This window comes from Neopelma chrysocephalum, unplaced genomic scaffold (assembly GCF_003984885.1).
Source record: "Neopelma chrysocephalum unplaced genomic scaffold, ASM398488v2 Primary Assembly neopelma1_147, whole genome shotgun sequence".
Lineage (NCBI taxonomy): Eukaryota > Metazoa > Chordata > Aves > Passeriformes > Pipridae > Neopelma > Neopelma chrysocephalum.
In genome coordinates, this window is record NW_020897809.1 from 16,178,067 (window position 1) to 16,203,944 (window position 25,878).

The 25,878-nt window shown below is 45.6% G+C and overlaps 1 protein-coding gene across 1 annotated transcript in view; it reads left to right on the forward strand.

The window, feature by feature from the left end:
• Nucleotides 1-25,320, forward strand: part of CNTN4 (contactin 4) — a 185,757-nt gene extending 160,437 nt beyond the window's left edge. Inside the window, exons 13-22 of the mRNA XM_027700805.1 lie at nt 13,267-13,442; nt 16,005-16,125; nt 18,682-18,840; nt 19,573-19,722; nt 20,145-20,215; nt 21,644-21,878; nt 22,370-22,485; nt 22,877-23,063; nt 23,573-23,685; nt 24,991-25,320. Coding sequence (XP_027556606.1) covers nt 13,267-13,442; nt 16,005-16,125; nt 18,682-18,840; nt 19,573-19,722; nt 20,145-20,215; nt 21,644-21,878; nt 22,370-22,485; nt 22,877-23,063; nt 23,573-23,685; nt 24,991-25,320 — 1,658 coding nt within the window. The remainder of the gene's footprint in view (nt 1-13,266; nt 13,443-16,004; nt 16,126-18,681; nt 18,841-19,572; nt 19,723-20,144; nt 20,216-21,643; nt 21,879-22,369; nt 22,486-22,876; nt 23,064-23,572; nt 23,686-24,990) is intronic.
• The last annotated feature ends 558 nt before the right edge of the window (nt 25,321-25,878 follow it).

A 25,878-nucleotide genomic window follows, 5' to 3' on the forward strand; every position in this document is an offset into this window, starting at 1 on the left:
AACTCACAACTTAACTCACAACTTAACTCACAACTTAACTCACAACTAACTCACAACTTAACTCACAACTTAACTCACAACTTAATTCCCAGCTTAACTCCCATCTTAACTCCCAGCTTAACTCACAATTTAACTCCCAGCGACTGTGAACCAACAGCACAGCAAGAGCTGCTGGTTCCTTATTGGGCAGAGGAAAAAAAATTAGGTCAGCTGCTAAAGACAAACCCAGTAAATGGCAAAGAGTTGTGTAAATGAAATAAACCACCAATAATAAAATCAAATCGCGACGTTTCGCTCTTAGGGCTGAATGAAGTCAGTTAGGGTTTGGGTTTTTTTTTTTTCATGTAAACACTTACTGATCATAACAAATAAAACTTGTAAACATAACACGAGCGTTCAGCTTCATTAAATTTGCAGCAGACAATTAATTTTTTTTTCAGGCAATTCAAAGGTTCTTCTGTAGTACTGATTTAGTTTAATTGAACATATTACCACAAGCAGACAATAAGAAATATATTGAAGATATCCATCTGGCTCACACACTGCAAACCCTGTGCCTTTCCTTTTCTGAGCCTGTCACAGCTCTTACTAATTGCCTCATTTTGGCTCTTTTACAATCAGTGTGATTTAGCCATTAACATGATAAAAGTCATCTTGGTGAAGAGCTTGATATTAAAAAGCATAGATCTCCTGCCTTTCTGTCTTGCCAATTTTGGACTAATCCCTGGCGTTATTGGAGTGATATTTTTAAAAGCAGAAATACAAATATATTGACTCCTACGGAGCAGCTCCTGCAGGTACTTTGTCTGGTTCTGATGGAGGGAGTGCCAGTGGGAGTGAAAGATTTGCTCTGGATCGTGGAAAAAGCAGCAGATTCCTCCCCCCACTTCCCTCCCACCACCTTCTCCTTTCTCCTGTGTGTCCCTCCAACCCTCAGCCAACCTGCAGACACATTAAGGGGCTTAAAACCAATAATTGCACAGGTGAATAATGAAGTCAATACTAGAGCAAGTAGGTGATGCTTGTAGATGTATCTTATTCAGCACATAATGTGGAAAAAATATATATTTTTCAGATAAATTTAGATTTTATCTGTGTAACCTGTAGAGGGGAAGAAAAATCCTATTTTTGTTCTGTATTTTTATCTTAAACCCACAGTGTATTGCAGGGTGAAGCCTTATTGCAATCCCTTCTGCCACGAAAAATAAAAGGTTGGAATAATTCCTTTAAAAAGTTCAGAGCTTTTGGTTTAGGAATTTTCTTGACCTCTCCCCCCAAAAAATGAAAAGGTGCAGGAGTTCTCCATCACCAATAAAAGATTGGGTTGTGTAGCTCATCATTGGAGATCAGATCCATACATCAGCTGGAAGAGGAGTCGACCTGTAGGTTAAACACAGGCTCTTAATGAGACGAAAGCGGGTTAATTAACACTTTTCATCAACTTGCTGCAATTTATTTTGGCGTGATCCATTTCAGAAAGGTTAAAGTATTTTTCAGGTTTTGAATGCAAATGTAAAACCCAACATAGTTAAAACTGAACCACAGATTTAAATCAAAGTAAATGTAGTGCATTTGATTATAAGTGAGTGTGTTTATGCATGTGATTGTATATAAAATATAAGTAACCAAGTGTGCAGGGCCAGGAGTTGGACTCAATCCTTGTGAGTCCCTTCCAGCTCAGGATATTCTGATTCTGTACCTCTCCCATGCCCAGCTCTGGCAGTTGATGATGCTGCTGGTTCCACACACATTCCATTTGGGATAAATGAACCCACCTGGGCTCGGAAATGAGGGGTCACATCCCAGTTCCTGCAGCTTTGTGTGTCTGAGTAGAGTTACACAAATTTCAGGCAGTGGAAGATCTTTCTCCTTGAGCTTTTGGTTCCTAGAAAATGAAACATGGCAGTTGCACTTAACATTTTAAGTTGTGCTTAACATTAGATGGAATGTAATCCCGTGTCTTTGCTGAAGAAGATCCTGCACTGTGAGTCTGCTGACATCAGGAGTTAAGTCTACTGATGATGTGGGTTTGGTCTTCACCTTCACAGCTTGTCCTTTCTCAAAGCATGCAGTGGGATGAACTTCCGGACACGAGTTTTGTGGGAATTCCGTAAATATTGGGTAAATTAGGGCCATGCTCTAAGGGAAAAAATACAACAGAGAAAACTGAGGTCATTGTAGCTCGTGGGGCTGGTGTGGAAGGTGGGAGAAGGTCTCCCTGGAGCCACTTCTCTCCGTGCCAAATTCAGCCTGACTGGGATAGGGATAACGAGGATCTAAACGTGATTGCACTGGGGATGTGGCTGCTGATCCCTGTCTCAGGTAAAGGTGAGGGAAACAGTGTGGGAGAGTAGAGAGGGAAAGTGAACTTTATATCCTTGAAAGCAGTGACTGGGAACAGACTGGCCTGAGGGCTGTGTTTGTAACATCAAAGACACAGAGGAAGTGTTTGGAGAGCACACTTTGTGTGTGAGAGTGTTGAAGACAAGAATCTGGGACAGTACTTGGGGAAATACCAGACCTTTGCTGTGCTTTCTCAGGAGCATTTTTGGAAGCAGCTTAGTGGAGCCAAAATTCTGAGGGTTTCAGCTGTTGGGGCTTTCCCTCCCTGAGCCTGTCTGGGTTACAAACAGGTTCCTCAGAGGTGCTGAGCAGATAACAATGGCCAGGTGGCACAGGAATCCAGACTGGGAGGGATGGACTTCACACATCAGGGAGTATCTACAGCACTGCTGAACGATGGTGAGGTGGGGTTGCAATATTAGGCCTGATATTCCTTTCTTTTAAAGCAATTTAAGCAAGATTATGAGCAATCCCAACAAAGTTAATATGAAACTACAGTCTCTTGTCCTTATCCCAGAATCATGATGGCAGAGAGAACGTAACTGGAATAGGTTCAGTTCTAGGTGTCCTGTATCACTGTACTCCAGCCAGTAGTTTGGGAATATGACAGGAATACAGATATTCATGGCTCAAAAGCAGATTGACTTTGAAATACAAGGAATTTTGTCTCTGAATTGACTTGCCATGGCTTGGGTTGGTTTCCTCTGTCTGTGTCTATCACACACACACACTTGGAATATGACTTTTGCTTCCATTGTGTTTGAAGTTTTTAAGTGGATCACAAAGAGCTAGTGATGCAATTTGTAGGTTTTAGTTCTGTTTTCTTCCAGCCTCATTGTGAATATATCTGTGTCTTTAGGAAGCCAGCAGTGAAAATTTTAGTTCCTTTTGTGTTTTTAAGTTTACAGTATGAAATCTCTGTAAAGACTGTTTAGTCCTGGTAACTAAACTGTGTGATGCAGTTGACAATGAACATCAGAGCCAGGACTGGAAGTGTCTGGGAGGAATGTTGCAGAGCATGGCTGAGCCCTGGCAAAGCTGTGTGCTCAGGGCCAAGCTCAGACAACACTGAACTCAGCTGAGAGAGAGATAGAGCTGCCACACTGCTCCTCCACTGCTCTCTGTGTGTCTTTGCAAGCTGGACCTTGATTCTGGGTTTGAAATTATTTGCATGAGAAAAAACTGTGTCTAATTTGAGGTAAAATGCCATGGAACAGGAGAAATGTCAGGGACACTTCTTAATGATGCTCTGAGTCGAAGATTTATTCAGCAGAGTAGGAGCTGTGGATTTTGAGCAAGTTATAATGAGGGGATGGTCTTGCAAGTTATTATTTTCGATTCAGCTGTGATCCTGCCTCCATCCTGCCCCTTCCATAACATCATAACCAGGGCTCAGCCAGACAGCAAAGCAGTGACACATCCCTTGGAAGGAGGGTTTGTCTCCTCTGTGTCACTAATTAATTGGAACGAGTCACTTCCTCGCAAGGGAGCACAGGGCATAAGAGACCAGCTCACCTTCCCCAGGAAACAAATTAGACCTTTGCAGCCCAGGAAGTTTTGTTTCAGTGTTTGTTTTGCTGGTTCTGGTCTTGCTGCCACTTGATTTGTTCGGTAATAGGTGTTTGGGCGTCAGACGTGCCCGCGGTGGTGTGGGAGTCCCAACGGGGATTCGAGAAAAAGTTAATCTTAAATAAAAATATCTGCTGTGCACAGCGGTATAGGAAGACAAAACAGTTTATAATGAAGGTCTGATCCATTTTATAGACTGGGCAAATAAGGCAGCAGAGACTTTTAATGACTTGCTCAAGGTCAGACAGAAAGTGAGGAGGAGAATTTGTTTTATTCCCAATTATTCTGTGCCGATGCTGGAGCAACCTTCCTCTTTGCTCTGCGCTCTTCCTCCTCTTTTGCTTATCTAATTGTCTTTTCATGGGAGTTCTGTTTAGCTTAATGGTTCACATTTGGTTGTGATTCAAAGTCTGAATGTTCAGACTAGAGTTTAAGGGGCTGGCTCCCCTGCTGTGCTCTGGCAGCAGGAGCCGTGGGCACCCTGGGTACAATTCCTCTGGGAATACTGATAAAAAGTGCTAAAATCACCCCCTCCCTCTTGCTTTCCATGTCTCCCTGTTGCCTGACTCAGTCCTTTGGATAGTTGTAAAATCCTGAGGTTTGCAGCTGGGTTTGTATTTATGTGCTGTTGGGCTTCCTTCATTTGACTTAAATTTACAGGTATTTCTTGATAACATATATTTTCCACAAGCTGTAATGTAATAGTAAAACAAAATAAAAAGTAAACAAAGTAAAAACTTGTCGTGTTTTCAGAGCTATCAGTAGGTGCTCCCCTCCATTTCCCTTTCCAGATGCAAATGTGTCCTGTGCTGCTTGATAAATGACCTGTACCCCAGGTCTCCCTTATCCCAAGGCATTGATGACACATGCAAGCCTTGATCCACGTGATATTAAGGATGGTTAAGCTATGGATCATTCACTGGGAAGGTGGAAAGTCCAGCTAGGGATTTTCAGGCTGTTCCATGAGTTTGGCAGCTCAAGAGGCATCTGCTCTTGGTGACTCTTAATTTGGGATTTCTTCTTGCACGTCAGCTAATCCTGACATCTTGGTCCTGATAGGGAGGGTGTGGAAAACAGACATACAATTTATGCAGGAAAGACCTAAAATACGTATTTGTACCTTAAAAACATACCAGTCACATTTTTAAGTCACATTTTTAATTTTGCAGTTTGAGTGCCTGGATTTCAGGTTGTCGCTTCTCCGATGCTCTCTGAAATCTTTTGATTTGTGGTCATTGCTGTTCAATGCATGAAAAAGCACCATAAATGAACCATCTCAGCAGGGTGAACTCTTCCAGGGGGCAGGATGTTGTTGGGCACCGTGTCCACGGGCAGCGTTACGTTGGCACAACGCCCCGTGGCTTGTGGGCCAAGGGAGAGCACAGTGATTGATCCCTGAGTGACTTGCAATTTATCACAGATTGGATATGATTCCTCCTGTATCTGATTAACCTTCTCAGGGAGACAGCCATCATTTCTGCAATGACAGTAGATTATTCCATACTTGAAAAGACAGATATCAGCTGGTTGCAATCAATAGCCCACAAAAGGTGACGCCGTGAATCCTCCGGGTTATCTGTAAAACGTGTCACAAGCGTGGGATCGTTTGTCAAACAGAGCCATTTCATCCCAGGCACCTCTGCAGTGACTTTTTATTTCAGCCTGAAAGGCCGAGAACCGGAGAAGGGAAGTTTGGGGTTCGTGGTGTAATCAGGAGCTGTTGGGTGCTGCTGGAAAGAGCAAGCACAAATTTCTGTGAGTGACAGATTGGATTGTCATTTCCAGACCCCATTACACATGATTTTCTTTGTGACAATTGCACGGAGAGAGCTTGATTTGATCAGATTGCATTGCACTGGGGAAAATGGAGGTTAAAGTGGACTGTTGTGCCCTCTCGTCATGTAAGTAACACTCTCTGCACTCTGGGTGGAGTGGATATATTTTCATATATTTTGTCTTTGAATTTGCCCTAATGGCACATCCCTCCCCAGTATCCTTCCATGCAATTCCAGTCTTAATGTGTTTTCAGATTTAAATTAACCTTCATTTATTATTCAGCCACGCCGAGAATGCAGATTTGAGTGTGCAGAGATGCAGTCCCCTGATTGAGTGCCCGCTCCCTGCCTGGGCAATGGGAGGCATTAACTCCTGGGAGGGAGGTTCTTACATCAAATTTAGACAGTTTTCAGTCCATGGGCAGCTTGTTTTTCAATATCAGTGTAAGAAATAATGTTAATAACTTGTACCTCGACTGCAGTTCAGCTCTGAATGAAGCTGAGAAGGAAACTTGTTGAAAAAGGGAACCTGCAGCAGCTGGAGGGATGGGACACTTAGGAGTGCAGTGCCAGGGAATAACATCCAAACTCAGCTCTTAAACAACCTTTCCCACCCTGACAGAAAGCAGAGGCTTCCTCAGAGAAAGGGGCTCAGGCACCCAGCTAAAAATAATTGTAGTGGTTCTGACAGAGCAAGATTTAGGCCAAGTAAACTGCGAGATAAAGGTCCTCCTTCAGGAAAGCAATTTTAGCATGTCCTAAATGCCCAGCTCAACTGTGTGTGTTGCTGAATTGAAGTCTCTGCTCTTCCTGGAGAGGTCAGATTTCCATCCCTCCTTTCCTTAATCCCTGTTAAATACCAGGCCATGTCTCACTGCCTTCAGTGCTGCCTGATTACATGGAAAGATCTGGAGCACTAATCACACACACTGCTAAAATCAGAGCTAAGTGACTTTAGTCCCAGGCCTAAAGTCCCTTTTCTAAACTGATAGTGTCCTTTTAATAGGATTATATTTTATTAGGCTGAAGCACCATCCTACACAGCAGAGGGTACTGTAAGTGCTGGGGAATTTCCTGGTAAGAACTGTGCTTATAAATCAGTTACTTGTCTGGTACATGTGTAACAACTGATTAAATGGAAAAGAGGACAGAGACTGGCATAAAAGCCATGTCCCTGTTCCTGAAATTCTTTATGTGACTCGTCACAGTTCACATCTGTGATACTTTCAAGTCCAAATATTGTAAATACTTCCCTTTTCCCCCTTTCTTTTTGATCTCAACTGTGCCCCATAAGGTAGTCAATCTGCTAAGATAGCTGTAGTTTGCTCTGCTCTCATATTATTATTATTATTATTATTATTATTATTATTATTATTATTATATTATTCATTGCTTTTTAATCTCTTTAGTTCAGGGATGTATTTCCCTCTTTTCTGCAGATCTCACAGTGTCTGATGGAGCTCAGAGCTCCCAGAAGCTTCACTAGTCAAGTCTCAGATGCTTTTGACTTTATGGTCTTGGCTAAATGTTTCATTCACAAACAGAGAAAGAAACATTAGAGCACATTTGAGTGTTTTAATGTCATGGACTTGGATTCTTTGGTTGCTCATAGAAACCAGATGACTCTACCTCCAAGATTGATTTTTATTATCTCTGGACACGATTTGCCTTGGAATCAATACAATAATGTAAAATGTCATTGCAAATAGAGGACATTGATCTGCAATGCATTTATTAACTCCTGCTGATAAAAGGCAAAATGGAAATGGTAAACATGCTGGTATTCCAAAAAAAAAAAGGGGAGGGAGGAAAAGTGAGTCCCAGATGTTTGAGTTAATCTACAGGAAAAACACAGTTTCAAAGCTTGTACAGGGAACAAGATTTATCTTTGATACATGTAAGGTAAACCTTCATGAGTGCAAATTTGCACAATTACCCCTGGTTTTTGGTACAGTGAGAGCAGTGATTGAGCCTTGCAATTTATCCAAGATAAAGGTTTACTTCCCAACCCTTTGTACAGGAAATGGCTTATGCAGATCAGGAAAAAATGTGTCTGTATCTTTCAGACTAATTTAAGAGAATTAGGTAATTAGATAGTGAATCAAACTGGAAACTGCTGCTTATCTGCCCAGATCCACGTAAGGAATATCAGCAGAGTGATGGAAGTAGAGCCCCAGGAAAAAGCAGCACCGTTTTCCCTGGAATTGGCTGCAGCCTGTGCTTGGCATCGCCTGCCTTTGTCTCAGTGCCTTGTTTGAAGCATCTGGTAATTGAACATAAACTCCTGCACTTGAGCACTGATGCTTGAACCTGGAATTACCTTGTCAGCCACCCTGGCTCTCATTACCCACCCAGCAGATGCCCTGGCGTGCTCCGAGCACGGATCCTGCTGCAGAGTCAGAGCCCGGGGGGCTGGAATGGCTCTGCCTCTCTGGGCTCCCCTTGTCCAGCCTGGAATAAACATCCTCCCTCCCCATCCTGGAGGAGCCACTCTGGCCAGGACACATCCAAGCTGCTCAGCTGTTTAACTCCGAGGATGATAGGTGGGATATGAATATTTCTTGTGTGCTTGAAGAAAATACCCATCAGCAAACACTGCTGGGGTTTTTTTATTCCATTTAAAGCTCCAGACTGTTTTTTTTCTGTCCATAACCAAAGCCATGAGTATTTACAACAGACTTTTCCTACTTAGGCAAAAAAGTAAAGGGGAGAGGGACCCCAGACCTCAGTATAGGTCAGAGGGTGGAGACTTGATGATCTTGGAGGTCTTTTCCAACCTTAATGAATCCCTGGTTCTATAGGATCTTTTTACAAAATTCCCATTAGCAGCATGAAAGCACAAACTTGACTGAGGTGAAGGCAAGGCTGGAAGAGGAGAGGAAGGAATAAGTCATAGAATCATAGAATCATAGAATAGGTAGGGTTGGAAGAGACCTCCAAGATCATCAAGTCCAACCCCTGATCCAACTCCAATTACTATATCATGGCACTAAGGGCCACATCCAATCTCTTTTTAAAAACCTCCAGGGATGGTGAATCCACCACCTCTCTGGGTAGGCCATTCCAAAGTCTTTGCAAGATCTCAGAAAATTTCCCTTAGAAGTAGAACAGTCTGAAGGAAGCATTAATTTGGGGGAGGAAGAGTTCTGATTTCTTCAGGTTTTTTTATGCTGGCTAAATATGTCGAAACCAGAGTATTCCCTTGTCTTCCTTCTCCTCTGACCCCCTCTGTACCAGGCTAGATCTCTAAATAAGCATTTAGCTATTAGCTGCCCAGGGTTCAGCAACCAGCTTTGGAAATGCTACATTATCTCTTTTTTTAAATCTGTCTCTGAATGTTCAATTCCAGTGATTTGAGGCCAACAAGAGGAGCTGGATCTCCCGAGCATGTCACAGCTCAGCCTTTTATTATAGTGAAATGCTCTGTATTCCTTCAGCAGCCAGAGCTGGCAAAGCACATCTCGTTGTTTACTGAGGACTTTGATATCCTTCACTGCAGAGCACTGTGGTTATTGCCATCACTGGATCCATGCCCTGTGGAGCTGAGCTGGGTTGGAGAGGGGCACGTTTGGGAATGGGATCCAAGGAACCACTTAACAGAGGCAGGTCTGAAAAAAACCCTCTGGGCAGTGGAAATCTTGCTGATGATGGGCACAATATCTGTGACGTGGCTTCTTGCTTTCCCTGCTCCTCTTGCATCTCTGGTGCCCAGTGACAGGACCTGGAGCTGTGCCAGGGCAGGGTCAGGTTGGATCTCAGGGAAAGGTTCTTCCCCCAGAGGCTGGTTGGGCACTGCCCAGGCTCCCCAGGGCAGTGGGCACAGCCCCAAGGCTGCCAGAGCTCCAGGAGGGTTTGGATGATGCTCTGGGGCACAGGGTGTGACTCATGGGGATGGTCCTCTACAGGGCCAGGAGTTGGACTCAATGATCCTTGTGGGTCCCTTCCCACTCCGCATATCCTGGGATTCTGCGATCGTTCAAAAGCTCTTTGCACGCTCTGAACTGACCTATATTTTTAAGGGAAAAAAAAGCATTATGTGTGAGTGTCAGCCTCTGCTGTGTTTTCTGTCACTCCTGTTGTGCCCCTGCAGGTCATGTCCCGCTGTGTCACTTTGAGCAGGTCGATGTGACACAGCCCAGCCCTGTGTGGCAGGGGCAGCGAGGCAGAGCCGCTTACCCCAAACAAGGGATCCCTCCTGAGGGACACCCAGTCAATAGCACATCCCTGTGGGATGGTTCCTTAGCAGATTGGATAATGGTGCCCCTCAGCCTGCAGTGCCTGCAGCCTCTGGGTTCGCAGCTGGGAAATGCATCCCTGCATCCCGAGAGGAGACGGGAGACGCAGGCGGCACTAATGGCACTGCCAGGCTGCTGTTTGCAGGGACAGGAGGGAAGCAATTCCAGCCTTCCCACGGATGGGAAGTGCTGCTCACCTCCCTTTCTTCTAGGCAAGGAAGAAAACTTTGTTAAAATCTCCTGTAGTGTGAAGCAAACGCACTTAATCAGTCAGGAATACACCAAGTGCTCTGCAACGTGCTGCAGCAATAAAGCCAAGGGAGGTAACGCGGGAAAATCGGGATGTAAGGCAGGACAGAAATAGGTAAGACAAGCTCAGATGACCTCAGTGCACCCCCCTGGGGAGGCTGGGGGATGGCTGGGCATCCAGAGCTGTCCTGGTGTGGCCATGAGGATTTGCTCCAGCTGAGGACCAGCCCCGTGAGCGTTGATGCAGCTCAGACCCCACAGTGACACCCCGCAGGATGAGCCCCCTGCGCTGCCAGAGGGGCTGGAGAGCAGGAAAAACCATGGAAAACTGCAAAGTGCTGTTCCTGTCACACAAAAAGCGTCCTCCTGAAAATGCAGGCGTGAAAGGAAGGCTGAGAGGGAGCTTTGCTGCTTCCCTGAGCCTTCAGTGACACCTACAGACAGTCACACACAGCCCAGCATGGCCCCGAGCCCTGCCTGGCTCCTCACCCTCCCAGGGATGTGCAGGAAGGGGCTCCAGGTGCACCAGGAGAGGTTTAGGTTGGATATTAGGAAAAATTCTGTAGTGGAAGGGTTGTCCAGCCCTGGCACAGCTGCCCAGGGCAGGGGTGGAGTCCCCAACCCTGGACAGTGGTGGAATCCCCATCCCTGGAGGGATTCAGAGCATCTGATGTGTCATTTGGGGACGTGGGTTAGTGGTGGCCTTGGCAGTGCTGGGGGAATGGTTGGACTTGATGATCTTAGAAGGTTTTCCAACCTAAATAATTTCATGATTCCATGAAACCTGTGGGCTGATTTTTGGAGGAGCCAGGCACTGAGTTCTTACATCTGCAGGAGCTCTGCTGAGCTGCTCTGGCCTTTAGCAAACACCCATTTCTTTATATTCTTTATGTCTATATAGAATATAAATTCTAGAATTCTGTTATAACTCTATAATTCTAAATAAATATTCTAACCATATTCTAGAATATAAGTATATTCTAGAATTGTATAGAATTCCACAATACAGAATATATACCAGAATTCCATTTGAAAATATATTCTGTATTCTACAATCCTATACAATTATATTATATATTCTATTCCATATATTTATATTCTTCATTCTTTACATGTTTATAAAATAGATGAACTTCTGATGCTGAGAGGAATTTCAGTGAGTGATTCCATGCCTGAGCCCCACTGCTGGTGTGGTTATTCCTGTAGCATCCTGAGCTTGAGATGCTCCAGGTCTTCCTGAATTTCAGTTGTAGCAACACCAAGTGACTGGAAAATCCTGATACATCAGTTATACAAAACTAATGCCATAAATCTAAGCAATAATAAGCATTGTTTTAGTCATGTGCACTTATATTGCTCATGCCTAAGAATTTTTAAATGTATTAATCATTTAATTGTATTAATTAGTTAAGCCTCATAATACCTACTGTGCTTGTGTTAAGAGTTAGAACAACCAAAATATAGATAAATTAAATTTCTCCAAGATAACACAGCCAAGTCCCCGAGGACTTGATCTGAAATCCATACAGACAGAGATTAAATCTTTTTCACCACCTCCTGTACACTTTTGATAAGGTCTTCAAAAATCCAGGAACAGCTTCACATCCCCTGGATTTCAGGGAGTAGTTCTGTCCAGTCCATATCTTTGTTGCTGTATCTTTATTATTTTAGCAGAGGCTTAAGCAGTTGGGCAATAGTCTCTGGAAGAAGTAGTTAAGATTTTGGTGTCATATCCCAGAGATTGAATAATGCTGGTATTATTTTAGCGTGACAGTTGTGCAGAATAGATTTTTGGAATAAGCAAAAATATCTATCTCTATATGATTTTCAGACTTTTGGTCTCATTGTTAAGCAATATTTTGTCTCCTTTTCATTTCCTCTGAGGCCCTGTAGAAAAAAATTACTGCGTTTTTGTCAACAGAAATGAAAGAGGAATGTCAGCTTTGGAGGCAGAGGGAATTCACGGGCACAGACGAGGAGCTGGAGTCTGCATAATGTGTCATGGCTCATCCTTCTGTGCCACCATTTTGCTCCTGCTGCAGGACTCAAGTGAAAAATAGACCATTAAACCAGTGGTAAAGGATCTGTGTGAACTCCAGCTGGGAACAAGGGATCAGTCTGGAAGCTGAGGTGGAGCTGCTGACTGTATTTAACAGGCAGAACTTGCTGCATCACAGATCCCTGGAGGTTTGGGGGCTTCCCTTTGGAAGTGTCATGTTTAGGGCAGTGCCCTTTTTTCTGCTTCATCTCCCTAAAATAATTCCTCAGTTCTAGTCCAACAGGGCAGTGACATCTGGAGTCACCACCCCCAGAGCCACATCCCACCCCAAAACCCCTCTCTGACATCACCACAGCACTTGGCTTGTTGGGGCAGGGGTTTGGTGTCCGTGGTGTCAAAGGTTTGGTTGGTATCTCTCATTATTTATATTTATTCTTTCTGGGGACTCTCCTGGCACAAAGAAAACAGCCTGGCTTTGAAATGTCAAACCACAGATACTGTGGCCAGTGTTCTACACCATCACTGAGTTTGCAATAAAAATGAGGTACAACAGTAACCTCAGCCAATTCTTTCCCTTTCCAGGTGTGAGCAGATATCACCCATGTTCTTAATATCCCCTTTTTCATTCTAGTTTTGGAGATTTTACACTGAGAAGGTTTTCTTGAGGCAACATTTATTACAGGAACGACAGAATAGTTTTTTATAACCGTGGTGAACAATGTGTGACTGTGAAACATCTCCTTGAAGTAAGAAGATTCAAAGAAGACAATCTCTGACTTCTGAGCTTTCTCAAAAATTTTAACCAAGCCTTTCAGATCTGCTGCACTCTTTCCCAGCCCTTTCTTTTCTCCTTCTTCATCAGGATGGTGGCTGGAAGAGGATTTTGGAGGGTTTATTAACAGTGTTTCAATCCAACAACTGGAGAAAGGTGTTGGAGGATAAAAGCAAAGATGGGACAGTTCACTTGTTGCATTGAGGACCTTCCTAAGTGATCACTGCAGTTGTGGGAGACTGCTTAGGATCTCTCTCAGCTCTACATGTTCCTCAGGAGAACCAGATTAATGCTCTTTTTCCCCCCTTTCTTTGTTGTTTGTAGATCCAACCCGGGTCATGGTGTCACCTTTCAGCATGGATGTCACGGTTGGGGAGAGCATCGTCCTGCCCTGCCAGGTCTCTCATGACCACTCCCTGGATATCATGTTCACCTGGTCATTCAATGGGCACCTGATAGACTTTGAGAAGGATGGGGATCACTTTGAAAGAGTGGGAGGGGTAAGTATTAACTCTAAAGCAATCCCCTCACTGTACTAAAAGCAGGTAACAATAGAAAAGGGCTGCTAAGAGAAGGAATGGACTTGGCTAAGTCAGTCCTGGAGGGATTTAAAAACCATGTGGATGGTTTAGTGGTGGCCCTGGCAGTGCTGGATTAATGATTGGACTCAATGATCCTAAAGGGCTTTTCCACCCTAAATGATTCCATGTTTCTGTGTTGTCTTCTGTTCACAGGCTGAGATGAATATTGCCAGTTTATTGGTTCATTAGAGCTGGTGCAGAGTTGTTATGGTTTCCTTCGTGGCATGACAGATCTGCTCAAATGAACAGTGGGAGGGATGTCAGGAGACCTGAAATATGTTTTCTCATTGCAAAAAACTGCCTCCTCCTTCAAGGAAGAAATCCATAATAGATTTTATCTGTCTGAAACAGTAAAATAAATGTAAACTGTAACCATTGTAGAACTTTGTATTTATAGAGAAAATAGCAGGAAATCAGACAATATCCTCAAAAATGCTCAGGCAGGGTTTGTTGCCATGTTTATCTGTCTCTGTCTGTGTCCTCCTCTTGTGATCACATGCTTAGAATAACTATTTTTCCTCTACACAAAATAACCTGCAGAGGATTGCAAACATCCCCCACCCCTGGAGGTGACATTTCTTCTCAGTCTTATCTGTGCAGGTTTCCTGGCAATGCCACCTTGGTATCTTTGGGTTGTTTGGTTGATTTTTTTTTTTGTTTCTGGGAAACCCAGTCAGTACCCACTGACAGTGTAAACTTCTGCAGTGCCCAGAGAATTGTTTATTTGAAGGTTGAAAAGTTCACTTTTGAAGGGCAGGTTGTTAAGTTAAAATAAAACTACTTTTCTGGTAGTTTTAGATTTCCTGAAGATGTCGAGGCATAAATTTTGGGGATTGCAGAAGGCCAGTGCTCAAAGAGATACCTCAGGCTGCCATCTGTTAGAGGGGGGCTTCACACAAGGAGGTGGCACATCTGTCAGACCTGCCCCAGCTTCTCATGCCAGTTTTATGACTCAAAATAACTCCCAAATAATTTTTAGTAAGAAAAGCAGTGATTTTACAGAGCATGTCTGAAAGCTTTGCTTTGTAACCATAACATTTTCCTTTGCAGTTCAGAGTTCTTCTAATTTACCCTGTTTAGGCAGGGCTTGGGTTGTTTAAGTTCTAACTTATCCTTCCTCATGATTTTTTTTTTCACTTTTATTGGGTGAAAAGAGCTCTAAAAATGAGGGAAAAAATGCAAAATTTTCATCAAGGGTTTTTCCTGTGTCTCTAAAGGAGGCTCAGCAGAGCTGTGGACTCTGCTGAGTCTCAGGCAGAGTGACAGTCCATATTTACATTTTTCAGGGGTGCAATTTAATGCTGAAAGGAAAAGGAAACACAATTTCCAAGCCTTAAAAGATGCCCTTACAGATTGATGCCCAGGGTGCACATCAGCAGCCATGGCTTTTTGGGGTGACTGCACCTGCTTGGCCTGCAAAGCTAAAATTACAAACTTGATTAATATCTCTCAGTCAAAAAGCCACAATCACAAGGTTACCCTGAGATTTCCAATGGACCCAATGCTTTGTGTCTGGAGAAAAATTTAGAGAGTGTTTTCAGCTTCTGATACACAGAGAAACCTAATTAGTTCTATTCAATAGTTAATCAGACATGCACTTGGCGTTTGGAAAACAAATTACTGCTGTTAGGTGATGCAAGATTTCCTGGGAGAGCGCTGTTCTCATGATCTTTAGCACAAAAACACGGGGCAATCAGGATTCTGGCTGCCAGACAAAGCCAGGAAATTATGGCAGATGACTTAGAATTCGGGCTGGGTTTCACTTGTGGAAGGAAGGGAGACACAACTTGGGCATCTGAACACCAGGGAGGGTGTAAATGGGATATCCAGGGAGGTGTGAACCTGCCCCACATCAGCTTTGTCACGTTGTTTTAATGATCACAGAATCCCAGGATATGCTGAGTGGGAAGGGAAGCACAAGGATCATTGAGTCCAACTCCTGACCCTGTAGAGGACCATCCCCAAGAGTCTCATCCTGTGCCTCAGAGGATCATCCAAACCCTCCTGGAGCTCTGGCAGCCTTGGGGCTGTGCCCACTGCCCTGGGGAGCCTGGGCAGTGCCCAACCAGCCTCTGGGGGAAGAACCTTTCCCTGAGATCCAACCTGACCCTGCCCTGACACAGCTCCAGCCGTTCCCTGGCTGCTGTCCCTGGTCCTCCCAGAGCAGAGCTCAGTCCCTGCCCCTCCTCTGCCCCTTACAAGGCAGTTTTAGACTACAACCAGTCTACAACCAGTTACTAAGGGAAAGTGTTTCCCAGACCCCAGCCCTGCTCCCCTGCCCCGGGGAGGAGCCAGAACTTCAGAAACACTCCCGCTCTCCCCTTCAAGGCAGACACATCCCTTTAATAGGCCAAGCTTGCATTACTAATGTTTTCATCAGCCAGAGCAAAGTAAATCCATTAGTCACAGTGTCCTTCATGTGATAATGATGTTTAGCGCTCATTAAAAAGTAATTGTAACCACTTTTCCCTACTTTATCAGCAGGATTCAGCTGGTGATTTGATGATCAGGAGCATCCAGCTGAAGCACGCGGGGAAATACGTCTGCATGGTGCAAACAAGTGTGGACAAGCTCTCGGCTGCTGCAGACCTGATTGTAAGAGGTATTTGAATTTTGTTACTGTTGTTGGTGTTGTTGTTGTTGTAGAATTTCTTTTTTTTTTTTTCTCCCCGGCATCTTGTAATTAATTTGAGAAAAAAACCTCTGGGGTTCACGCCACGTTTTCAAACAGTGCCTGTAACGTGTTTCAGATACACACCCTCATCCAGCAGACACAGCTCACATAAACAGGCCGTGTTTGTGTCCTAAATGCCAAACCTGCACCAACTGAGCTCGTTTGTTTGATGAACTGTGCAGCAGAAGCAGCATCCAGGTTATTCACTGCACTTCTGCCAAGTAATGTTATTCCTTTTCTGGGATAAACGTGATTTAGGAACTTCATTGATATTTCAAGATCCATTCATTACCATGCACAGGTGATGTGTCAGTATGACTTTAACAGAGCTGTAATTAGTTACCCTGAGTCTGCATCCTTGCAATAAATATTATATATATTTTTTTGCTTGTTGACTTCGGGGAAAGAAAACTTTTTTGCTCCTCTGTCCCTTGATTCTCACAGACCCCAGGAAATTCATAGAATCCTTTAGGTTGGAAAAGTCCTCTAAGAATATCAGTCCAACCATTCCCCCAGAGCTGGCAAGGCCACCACTAACCCATGTCCCCAAGTACCACATCCACATGGCTTTTAAATCCCTCCAGGTATGGTGGTGACTCCACCCCTGCCCTGGACAACTTGTTCCAATGCTTGACTACCCTTTCCATGAAGAAATTTTCCTGAATATCCAATCTATACATCTCCTGGAACAACTTGAGGCCTTTTGCTCTTTTCCTCTCCCATGTTCTCCATGGGAGTTCTCAGGCAACTCAGTGAAAGGAGGAGAGCTTGAAAAAAATAGTAAGAAATTCCCTCTTTCACCGACTTTCAGGTTTTTTTCTGCAGCACGATTTCAGATGAATTTTTTTGTTGTTTAGCTCAAACATTTCAACAGAGGCTGCTCCGGGCACCTGGGTTGGGTAATTTCCTTAGTGCTGCCTCTGTAAACAAACAGGAGGAACATTAAATTCTCACAAGAAAACGACCCTTGGTGATGATAAAATACTGATCTTGTCACTTGTTAAAAATATTGAAGGTGGTAAAACACAGAAACAGGTTGCCCAGAGAAGCTGTGGCTGCCCCATCCCTGGGAGTGTCCAAGGCCAGGTTGGACGGGGCTTGGAGCAACCTGGGCTAGTGGAAGGTGTCCCTGCCCATGGAAGAGGGGTGGGATGAGATGAACTTTAATCTGCCTTCCAACCCAAACCATTCTGGGATTCTGTGATCAACAGGATGTCTTCATCCAGGCCAGTGATCCCACAGCTGCACCGAGAGTTGAGCTGTAGAGAAACAGGGAAATATCCCTGGGCTGTGAGACCCAGGAGCAGGAGGTGAATGGCTGGTGCATCAATAGAACCTTCAGAATAATTTTAAAATATTAAAATATTGGAATTGTGTCAAAATAATAAGAGATACTAGGTTAAAAAAATTAGATACTGGGAAAAAAAAAGAATTATTTATCTCAGGGAATATGAAACAATGATACAGAAATCATAGTTATTCTCAGCCATGAAGTGAATGCAGCTTGTTTCAACCTCTGCCAATCAGTAGGAGCAATTTATGAAGAATACAGTAAAATTCCATTTCTCTGGTGTAGCAGCAGAAGAACCAACTACTCTCTGAGCCTGTGTTACGTGGCTGCTCCCCCCAGCAAAAACAATTTAAAGTTTTAATTTCTCAGAAATTAAATCTGGCTAGACCTGCTGAACTTTCATTTTAAAGGCAGGATATTGGAAGATTTCAGGGTATTTTAGATATTTAACCATGTCCAGCTCTCTGAATATCGTATGAGAATGCTTTTAGTCCACAGAGTGAGTTGCAAGAGGAGAGTTTGCTTGAGTACCTAAAGGGTACCTTGGTCCAGTACCTAAAGGGGCTCCAAGAGAGCTGGAGAGGGACTTTGGACAAGGGCCTGGAGTGACAGGATGAGGGGGAATGGTTTCAAAATGACAGAAGGAAGGGTTAGATGGGATATTGGGAAGCAATTCTTCCCTGGGAGGGTGGGGAGGCCCTGGCACAGGTTGCCCAGAGAAGCTGTGGCTGCCCCATCCCTGGAAGTGTCCAAGGCCAGGTTGGACAGGGCTTGGAGCAACCTGGGCTAGTGGAAGGTGTCCCTGCCCATGGCAGGGGGTGGAATGAAATGATCCTTAATGTCCCTTCCAACCCAAACCATTCGGGGATTCTCTGGGATGGGAAGAGGCTGCACCTCAGGTACCACTCCCAGGAGCAACAACCATGTGAGAGAGGAGAGAGGTCTCTCCCTGACTGGTGTGTCCTGCTGCCTTTACTGGTTAAGAAGAACCCAGCAGTGAAGCAGAACATACTGGTGTCTCCCTGGCCACAGTGCTGGTGTGTCTCCCCAGTGCCTCCCAGTCTCATCCAGGCAATGAGAGCTGGGCCTGCACAGACTCCTCTGCAGGGACTTCTCTGTCCTGAGTAAGGGAAGATGACCCCTTGAACCCCCTCAACCAGCTCACCCACCCCTCTCCTGCGATGCTCCCACAGGTCCCCCCGGCCCCCCCGAGGCCGTGACGATCGACGAGGTGACGGACACCACGGCCCAGCTGTCCTGGAGGCCGGGGGCTGACAACCACAGCCCCATCACCATGTACGTGGTGCAAGCAAGGACCCCCTTCTCTGTGGGCTGGCAGGCAGTGAGCACAGGTAAATCCATCCCCGGGCCCCTCGGAGCTCCGCTGCTGGAAAACACATCCGTCGGGATGCACGCGTGGACCCGCTCTGCTCCCTGATGTGAGAAGCAATTTCCCTGGCTGCAGAGCACTGCTCTTATTAACTAGTTTCAGGTTTGGCAACCCAAAGATTTAGGGTCCAGTCAGTGCTATTACTCATCCATTTTTCTCATGAATGTTTAAGGGAAAACAGAATGAATTCCTCTCCTTTGTTGCCGCGCTGGAGATATACAACAGTAATTGTGGTCTATAAAGACATCCCTCAGGGACAGCCCGTGTCATCTGGCCTATCTTAAAGTGGAATTATTTCCCTGATAGAGGGAAAAATCCCATGGTGTAATTGCTCATTCCGTCAGAGGTTAATTTTGTTCCAGTAACCATTAAGTAGAGGGAACAGTGTGTTTTAAAAAGAGAAAAATAAAAACGCTTTAAACCTGTTGTCTTGACACTTTGTTTTCGAACAGTGGCAACTTAGGAGAAACTCATTAATAGCAGGAATTTCTGGGCTAAAAACACGATGGTCTAATGCTACCTCTTGGACATCTTTGCAGTTAGAGAGATGACAAAAGTTTTATCAGTCCTTATTCGCTCTGTATTTACATTAAACGCTCACTTTTAAGGAAATCAGATTTCTCTGTGCCTTTTTCTCAGAGCTTTGAACATTTTAGTGGCTTTCCTTGCATTCCTGACCCACGGCTGTCTCCAGTTCCAGAGGTCATCGATGGCAGGACGTTCACAGCCACAGTGGTGGGGCTGAACCCTTGGGTGGAGTACGAATTCCGAGTGGTGGCTGCCAACCTGATCGGGATCGGGGAACCCAGCAGACCCTCAGAGAAGAGAAGAACTGAAGAAGCTCGTAAGTAGCAGTGGGCAACAGACTTAAATCTTGTGGAATAAATGCTCACCAGTGCCAAGAGACACCTCAGTTTTGGGCAACCCTTGGCAGGTGGCTGCTCTGTTCTTTTTTAGCCCCTAATGGAATCAAATACGAAATAGGAAAATAAATAAAAGCCCCTCTTTATGGAAGATAAATGTTTAAACTAAACAATTAGAGACTGAGTACACAAGTTAATTGACATACTTTTAATATACTATTATTGACATACTTTTAATGTGCTGTTTGCCATGGCAAATTAGTCACTTTAATGGCATTCCTGGTACCAGCAGGGGAAGGGCAACAGAGTCCTGTCACTGCACAGGTCTGTTCCACCTCAGTGTGCTGTTATTATTATGGTTTCAAAGTTGCCACATTTCTCCTCTGCCTCTATTTGTTTGCAGTTCCTGAAGTGACCCCAGCTAATGTCAGTGGAGGTGGAGGGAGCAAGTCCGAGCTGGTCATTACCTGGGAGGTGAGTCTCAGCCCAGAGCCCAGGGAAGCTCCTGGAGATTTCAAATGGTTTGCAGTAAAAAAAAAAAAAAAACCAAACCAGATTGTGTGATAAAAACAGCACAGCTACTAAAATGGAGCCAGAGGACTTCCCTCCCCAGGCCCCTGTGCAGGGCAGCCAGCAGGGAAGTGCTGGGCAGGGGACACAGGGACACCAACTCAGCTCCCCCTGAGCCCCAACACATCCCTACGGCAAAACACGGATGGGCAGAAACACCTGAGGGATAAAACAGGGGCATCCTGACCAGTCTGGCTGGTTCAAGCTCCATCCCTCATCCTGTATGGGATGTCAGGCAGCAAACAGTTAAGAGCCAGCACAAGGCATGCTGGCTCTCAGTGCTGCTCATGGCAGCCAGCACGAGGAGATCCAGAGATGAAAAATGTTTAATATTCCGTGAGGCACACGGGGTTAGAACTTTAGTCATTTGTCTGCTCATATTTCCCTGTTGTGATGCGATGCAGCTGGCATATTTTTCCTAATAATGAACTTCACCAGCCATGCTAACACTTCCATTTAGCACTATTTCTGACCAAGCTGGCAGAATGAATCGCCAGAGATATTTTTAAGGTTATTAAAAACCTATAAATGGGTTTTTGTCCTCGCCACACGGCTCAATGTGCTAAATTTCCTCCTCTGTTGGACTAATTAGCTACGCCGTGTCTCCTAAAGATGCTGCAATATGTTTCAAAAACACACATGGCAAGAACAGCAGACATTGGTTTGAGTAGTAATTTGCACGAAATATAATTTGTGTTTTGATAGAACAGTCGTTTCACTGGTTTAAATGTCCAGAGGCCTTTCCTTTGTGGGCTGGTGTGGCCTCACAACACAGAGGAAGGAGGACTGAGCAGCACTAACCCCTGCAGTGGCTTTAGCACCACGTGTGTGGGAGAAAGGCCCATAATTAGGGATTATTTGAATACTTTTGGTTTAATGCAGCTTTTTAAGGGGCTGACAGCCTGAGAGTAGGGAGTGTCAGTGTGTCCAGGATATTCTCCAGGCCTTCACATGCGATTCCAAAGGCACGAGAGCAGCTGCACGTGGGAAAGCAGGAACCGTGTCCTTGGTTCACCCCATCAAACCTCAGACTCTTAGTCATGGCAGTGCCTGAAATTAGATCAATAATGGAGGCTCCATCTAGTCAGTAGAGGAAGGTGAATTAGGTCTTAGGAGAAGTGTCTTCTGGAGGTGCTGCATTCCTCTGAGAAGGAGCAGAAAGGCAGGATGGGATAATTCAGGACTCCGTCCGCCTCCCATCTCCAGTGCTCTCTTCAGAACAGCAGCTTTTTCAGCACTGAGAGGCAACACCCAGTGTGCAGAGGGGCAGATAAATGTGTGCCATTGCTGAAGGGTTCCCTGCAGCCATTGCTGTGTTTCTCCTGCCCACAGACGGTGCCCGAGGAGCTGCAGAACGGGGGTGGCTTTGGCTACGTGGTGGCGTTCCGGCCCTTCGGCACCGTCAGCTGGATGCAGACGGTCGTGGCCTCCCCGGATGCCTCCAGATACGTGTTCAGGAACGAGACCCTGCCGCCCTTCTCGCCCTACGAGGTCAAGGTCGGGGTGTACAACAACAAGGGCGAAGGGTCCTTCAGCCCCGTCACCGTTGTCTACTCCGCAGAGGAAGGTAGAGCCAGGAGCCCTCCCCGCCCTCCTCCCCCCCTCCCCTGGGTCTGGAAGGGTTTAGTTTCCACCTTGGCATATCCTTTGATACCTGAGCCCCTGCTCTGGTTTCTAATAAATGGCGAGCCGTGATGGATTCTTTTCGTAGTCATTAAAATAACATTAATCGTAATGAAATCTTTTGATATTAATGGAAAAGTAATATGTAATCTGGAAAGAATTCCGCTGAGATTTAGCATGAATTAATGGCCACTGATTAGAAAATGTTCCCACTTGTCCTAATTGCAGTACATGGTATCCTGGGCTGAGTTTAGCAATGACATATTATTTCTTAGGTGGAGGAGCCAGTGCTGCCCAGCACAGCCTGGCAGGCCCTGGGTTTGAAATGTGCACATTTGTTTGCTCCCTGTGCAATGAAGAAAATAAATCCCTTGACATTCAGGACTAATTGAACATAAAATTGAAAAGTCTTCCTTTTTATTTTTAACTACACAGAGCCAACGAGAGCCCCGACCACTGTTTTGGCCAGAAGTCTTTCCGCCTCAGACGTTGAAGTTTCGTGGGCTCCCCCTTGGGAGAACCAGCACAAAGGAAGGATACAGGGATATGAGGTATGGAGACAAGAGTGCAGGATCCTTTCAGTCATAAGCCTTGAGGAGATGTGGAGACATATCCTGGGTGCTGCTCCTCCTGCCCTGGGGCCGGCGTGTTCCTGGGGTGGTTGTGCTTCCCTTTGCCTCCTCAGTGAGCAGAGGATTCTCTCACATGGTTAGAAATGACACATCTGTCCGTGTGTGATCTGGCTGGAAGTGGAGAGCAGAGCTTGCAGGGGGGACCCGTGTGAAGGTGTCCCATGGCCAGGCAGTGCCCGAGTTCTGGGGAGGGAGCGCTGCAGCCAGGATGGTTCCTAGCAGGGAACAGGGAGGGATGGGGCAGGATGCAGGATCTGTCCCATGGGCACAGTCAGTGCTGGAGGTGGGCACGTCCCTGCTCTGTTCCCAGGTCAGGTGCTGGCGACACGACGAGAAGGAAGAAAACGCCAAAAGGATTCGGACGGTTGGCAACCAAACCTCTACCAGGGTCAGCAACCTGAGGGGCAATGCCCTGTACCACCTGGCAGTCAGGGCCTACAACACGGCTGGCACCGGCCCCTCCAGCGCCCCCGTCAACGTCACCACCAAAAAGCCACGTGAGTGTTGGGAGGGCGGGGGGCTCTGGCCTGGGGGGCTCTGTCAGGGCTCCCCTCTCTCATTTTCGAACCCTCTCGAGCCTGCCAGAGCTGTCAGACTTCTCTTTGCCAGGTTTTTGTGCATGAGCCTTCCCAGGCTCGGCCTTTTCACTCAATTTTGTTTTGGAAGGCTCCTCTCCCCGGTGTTAAGTAAGCAGAGCATGCAAAACCCAAATCACAGCTGTGCAGGCAAATTAAATATTTATCTCATCGTTCAAGAGGGCTTTTTTCTTCTGGGCTCAGGCATGTTGAACAACTGGCTGAATCCTTTTTTCATTGAGAGCACTGTGTCGTGTCACATCTCCCGTGACCTGGAGGACACAGATCAGTGAAAGAGCTCATTGGCTTTCCAGAGGGAAGGACTCCAGGCAGGCTCAGCTCTGCTGGTGGAAGCCTCATTGGTGCTGGGAGGGATCCAACTGGGAAACTGTGCTCCTTAGTGATAGCATGCCCTGTGTATTTTGGTGTAGCACCGAGTCAGCCCCCCGGGAACATCATGTGGAATTCATCCGACTCCAAGATCATCCTGAACTGGGACCAGGTCAAAGCACTGGACAACGAGTCAGAAGTGAGAGGCTACAAAGTGAGTATTTCCACAAGCCCAGTGTCAAGCTGGGGTTTATAGTGAGACCAGACAAGATGTTTTTCGTGGTTTTCCAGGTTAAAAACTGGGGCACTCCCCCAAAAACAGAGGCCATGCCTATGTAACATGAGCGCATTTTTCCCACTGCTCCCCTCGCCCCTGTGAGGGGGTCTCAGCCCATGGACCTTCACCTGCTCCTCCCTCTGGAGCTTCCACCTCCAGAACCACTCTCCTGCCACTGGTGAAAGCCTTCCACAGGCTGTAGTTTGCTCCTTAATTGCAGATAAATAAAATGCTCTTTTAATAGCTCCCATTTCCTTCAGAAAGCAAAGCCAAAAGGAGAAGGAGGAGAATCCTCATTAGTAGCAGTTTTAATAGGATGTAATTGAACTAGAGAGAAATCTTGGGAAGAGTTCAGCTCCATCACCTTACACAAGGGCTTCATTTGGCCCAGAGAAGATGTCAGTGTTTGATTTCCAGACGTTGCCTTGGGGGTTGAGTTGTGCAAACATTTCCCACCAGAGCCTGAGACAGTGAAGGACCTGGCCATGCTTTGTGTTTTGTTCCCAGTCTGGAATGCCAGCGGCATCAGCTTGAGGAGCCTGTGCCAGCTCTCCTGAATTTCTGCACTAACTTTTAAGTATCTTTGCTGCACTGCATGGGCTTATCAAAAAGAAGTAACTCCTCAGGGCTTTTAGTCCAAACCTCAGATGAACCTTGGCAATCTGGACCAACTTTTCACTACATATTTTAGGTTTGAAATGCAAATTAAGAAGTCCTTTGAAAGAGGGAGAGAGAAACTTGTCACCCCAAAAAAGCAAACTGCATCTAGTGGGTTCCTACAACGTCCTCTTTCAACTCCCTGTTAGGACAGGAGAGCCAGATGGGTTTCTTCCTGACTCATAGCAAAACATTGCCTGTTTTTCTTGGTTTTTCCTAGAAATCTTATATTTTATGTCGCAATTTATGATGTAAATTAATAGAACTCCCAGATCTCAGAAGGTCATTCGCAAAAGTCATTTATTCTGGGAAGCTGTTGGTGGCACTGCATGAAATGTTCCAACTCGGTTTCCTGAAGAAATGTAATAAGTTTCTGACTTGTGTAAATAAGTGTTTACTTATAGAGGGGTTTATTTTAGCTTGGTGAAGGTACAGGTGTCACCTTGCTGGGTCCCCAGCAAATCTCACATGTCCCCTCTGTGACCAGACCGTGTCTGAGCGTCGGGGGCAGGAAAAGAGCAGCGGCGACTCTGGATGTGCTCAGGCTCTGCCCTCTGCCCCCTGTTGTCTCTCCCTTCCCTGCAGGTGTTGTACAGGTGGAACAGGCAGAGCAGCACATCTGTGATAGAAACCAACAAAACCTCCGTGGAGCTGTCCCTGCCCCTGGACGAGGATTATATCATCGAGATCCGGCCCGTCAGCGACGGCGGCGACGGCAGCAGCAGCGAACAGATCCGAATCCCAAAGATATCGAGTAAGGACGGGAGGAGTTGGGGTCCATTCCATGGGGAGCCAGAGTCCTGCAGGGACCACGGCTGTGTATCCCAGCAGGGCAGGCTGTACTTCCATCCCTTTCCCAGGCAGGCAGCTGAAACCCAGAAAGCCAAGGACCAGCGTTCCAGCCCCTGGTTCTGATTTCATCCCAAACCCAAGATTAAACCATAAGAAATGCCGTCCTAAGTAGTTATATTTGTATTTAAGATCTCTAGACACTTTCCACTCTCTCCCTTCCATACTCATATATAGGTTGAATATATTGTTTCACTGCAATTTGCTGTAACCAAATACAAAATGCAGTGTTGGAGGCTTTTAAATTTATAAGGCTACTGTATAGCCATATCCCATTGTGTGTTGGAGGCATAAATATTTATTTAGGGAAATGAGGTTGTATAGAAGAACAAACAGAAAGAGTATTTTATTACACAACATGGCTTTTGCAAAATCTCCATGTCCCATCTTCCATTAATAATGGCCCAGTTTATAAGCTGCATTAAATCAGGAGCCTCTGCAATGCAGGAATATGGCATTAAAATTACAGCAATGTGAAAAACCCTGGGTGAGAGCAGAATTCTCTCCACTGTGGCTGTATAAACCATGCAGAGGAATTTAATCAGCAGGCACAGGAGAGGGAAGGAGAGCTGGAACACCTGCCAGCTCTGATTTGGCTCAAGGCTGTGGGTCACTGAGCAGGTA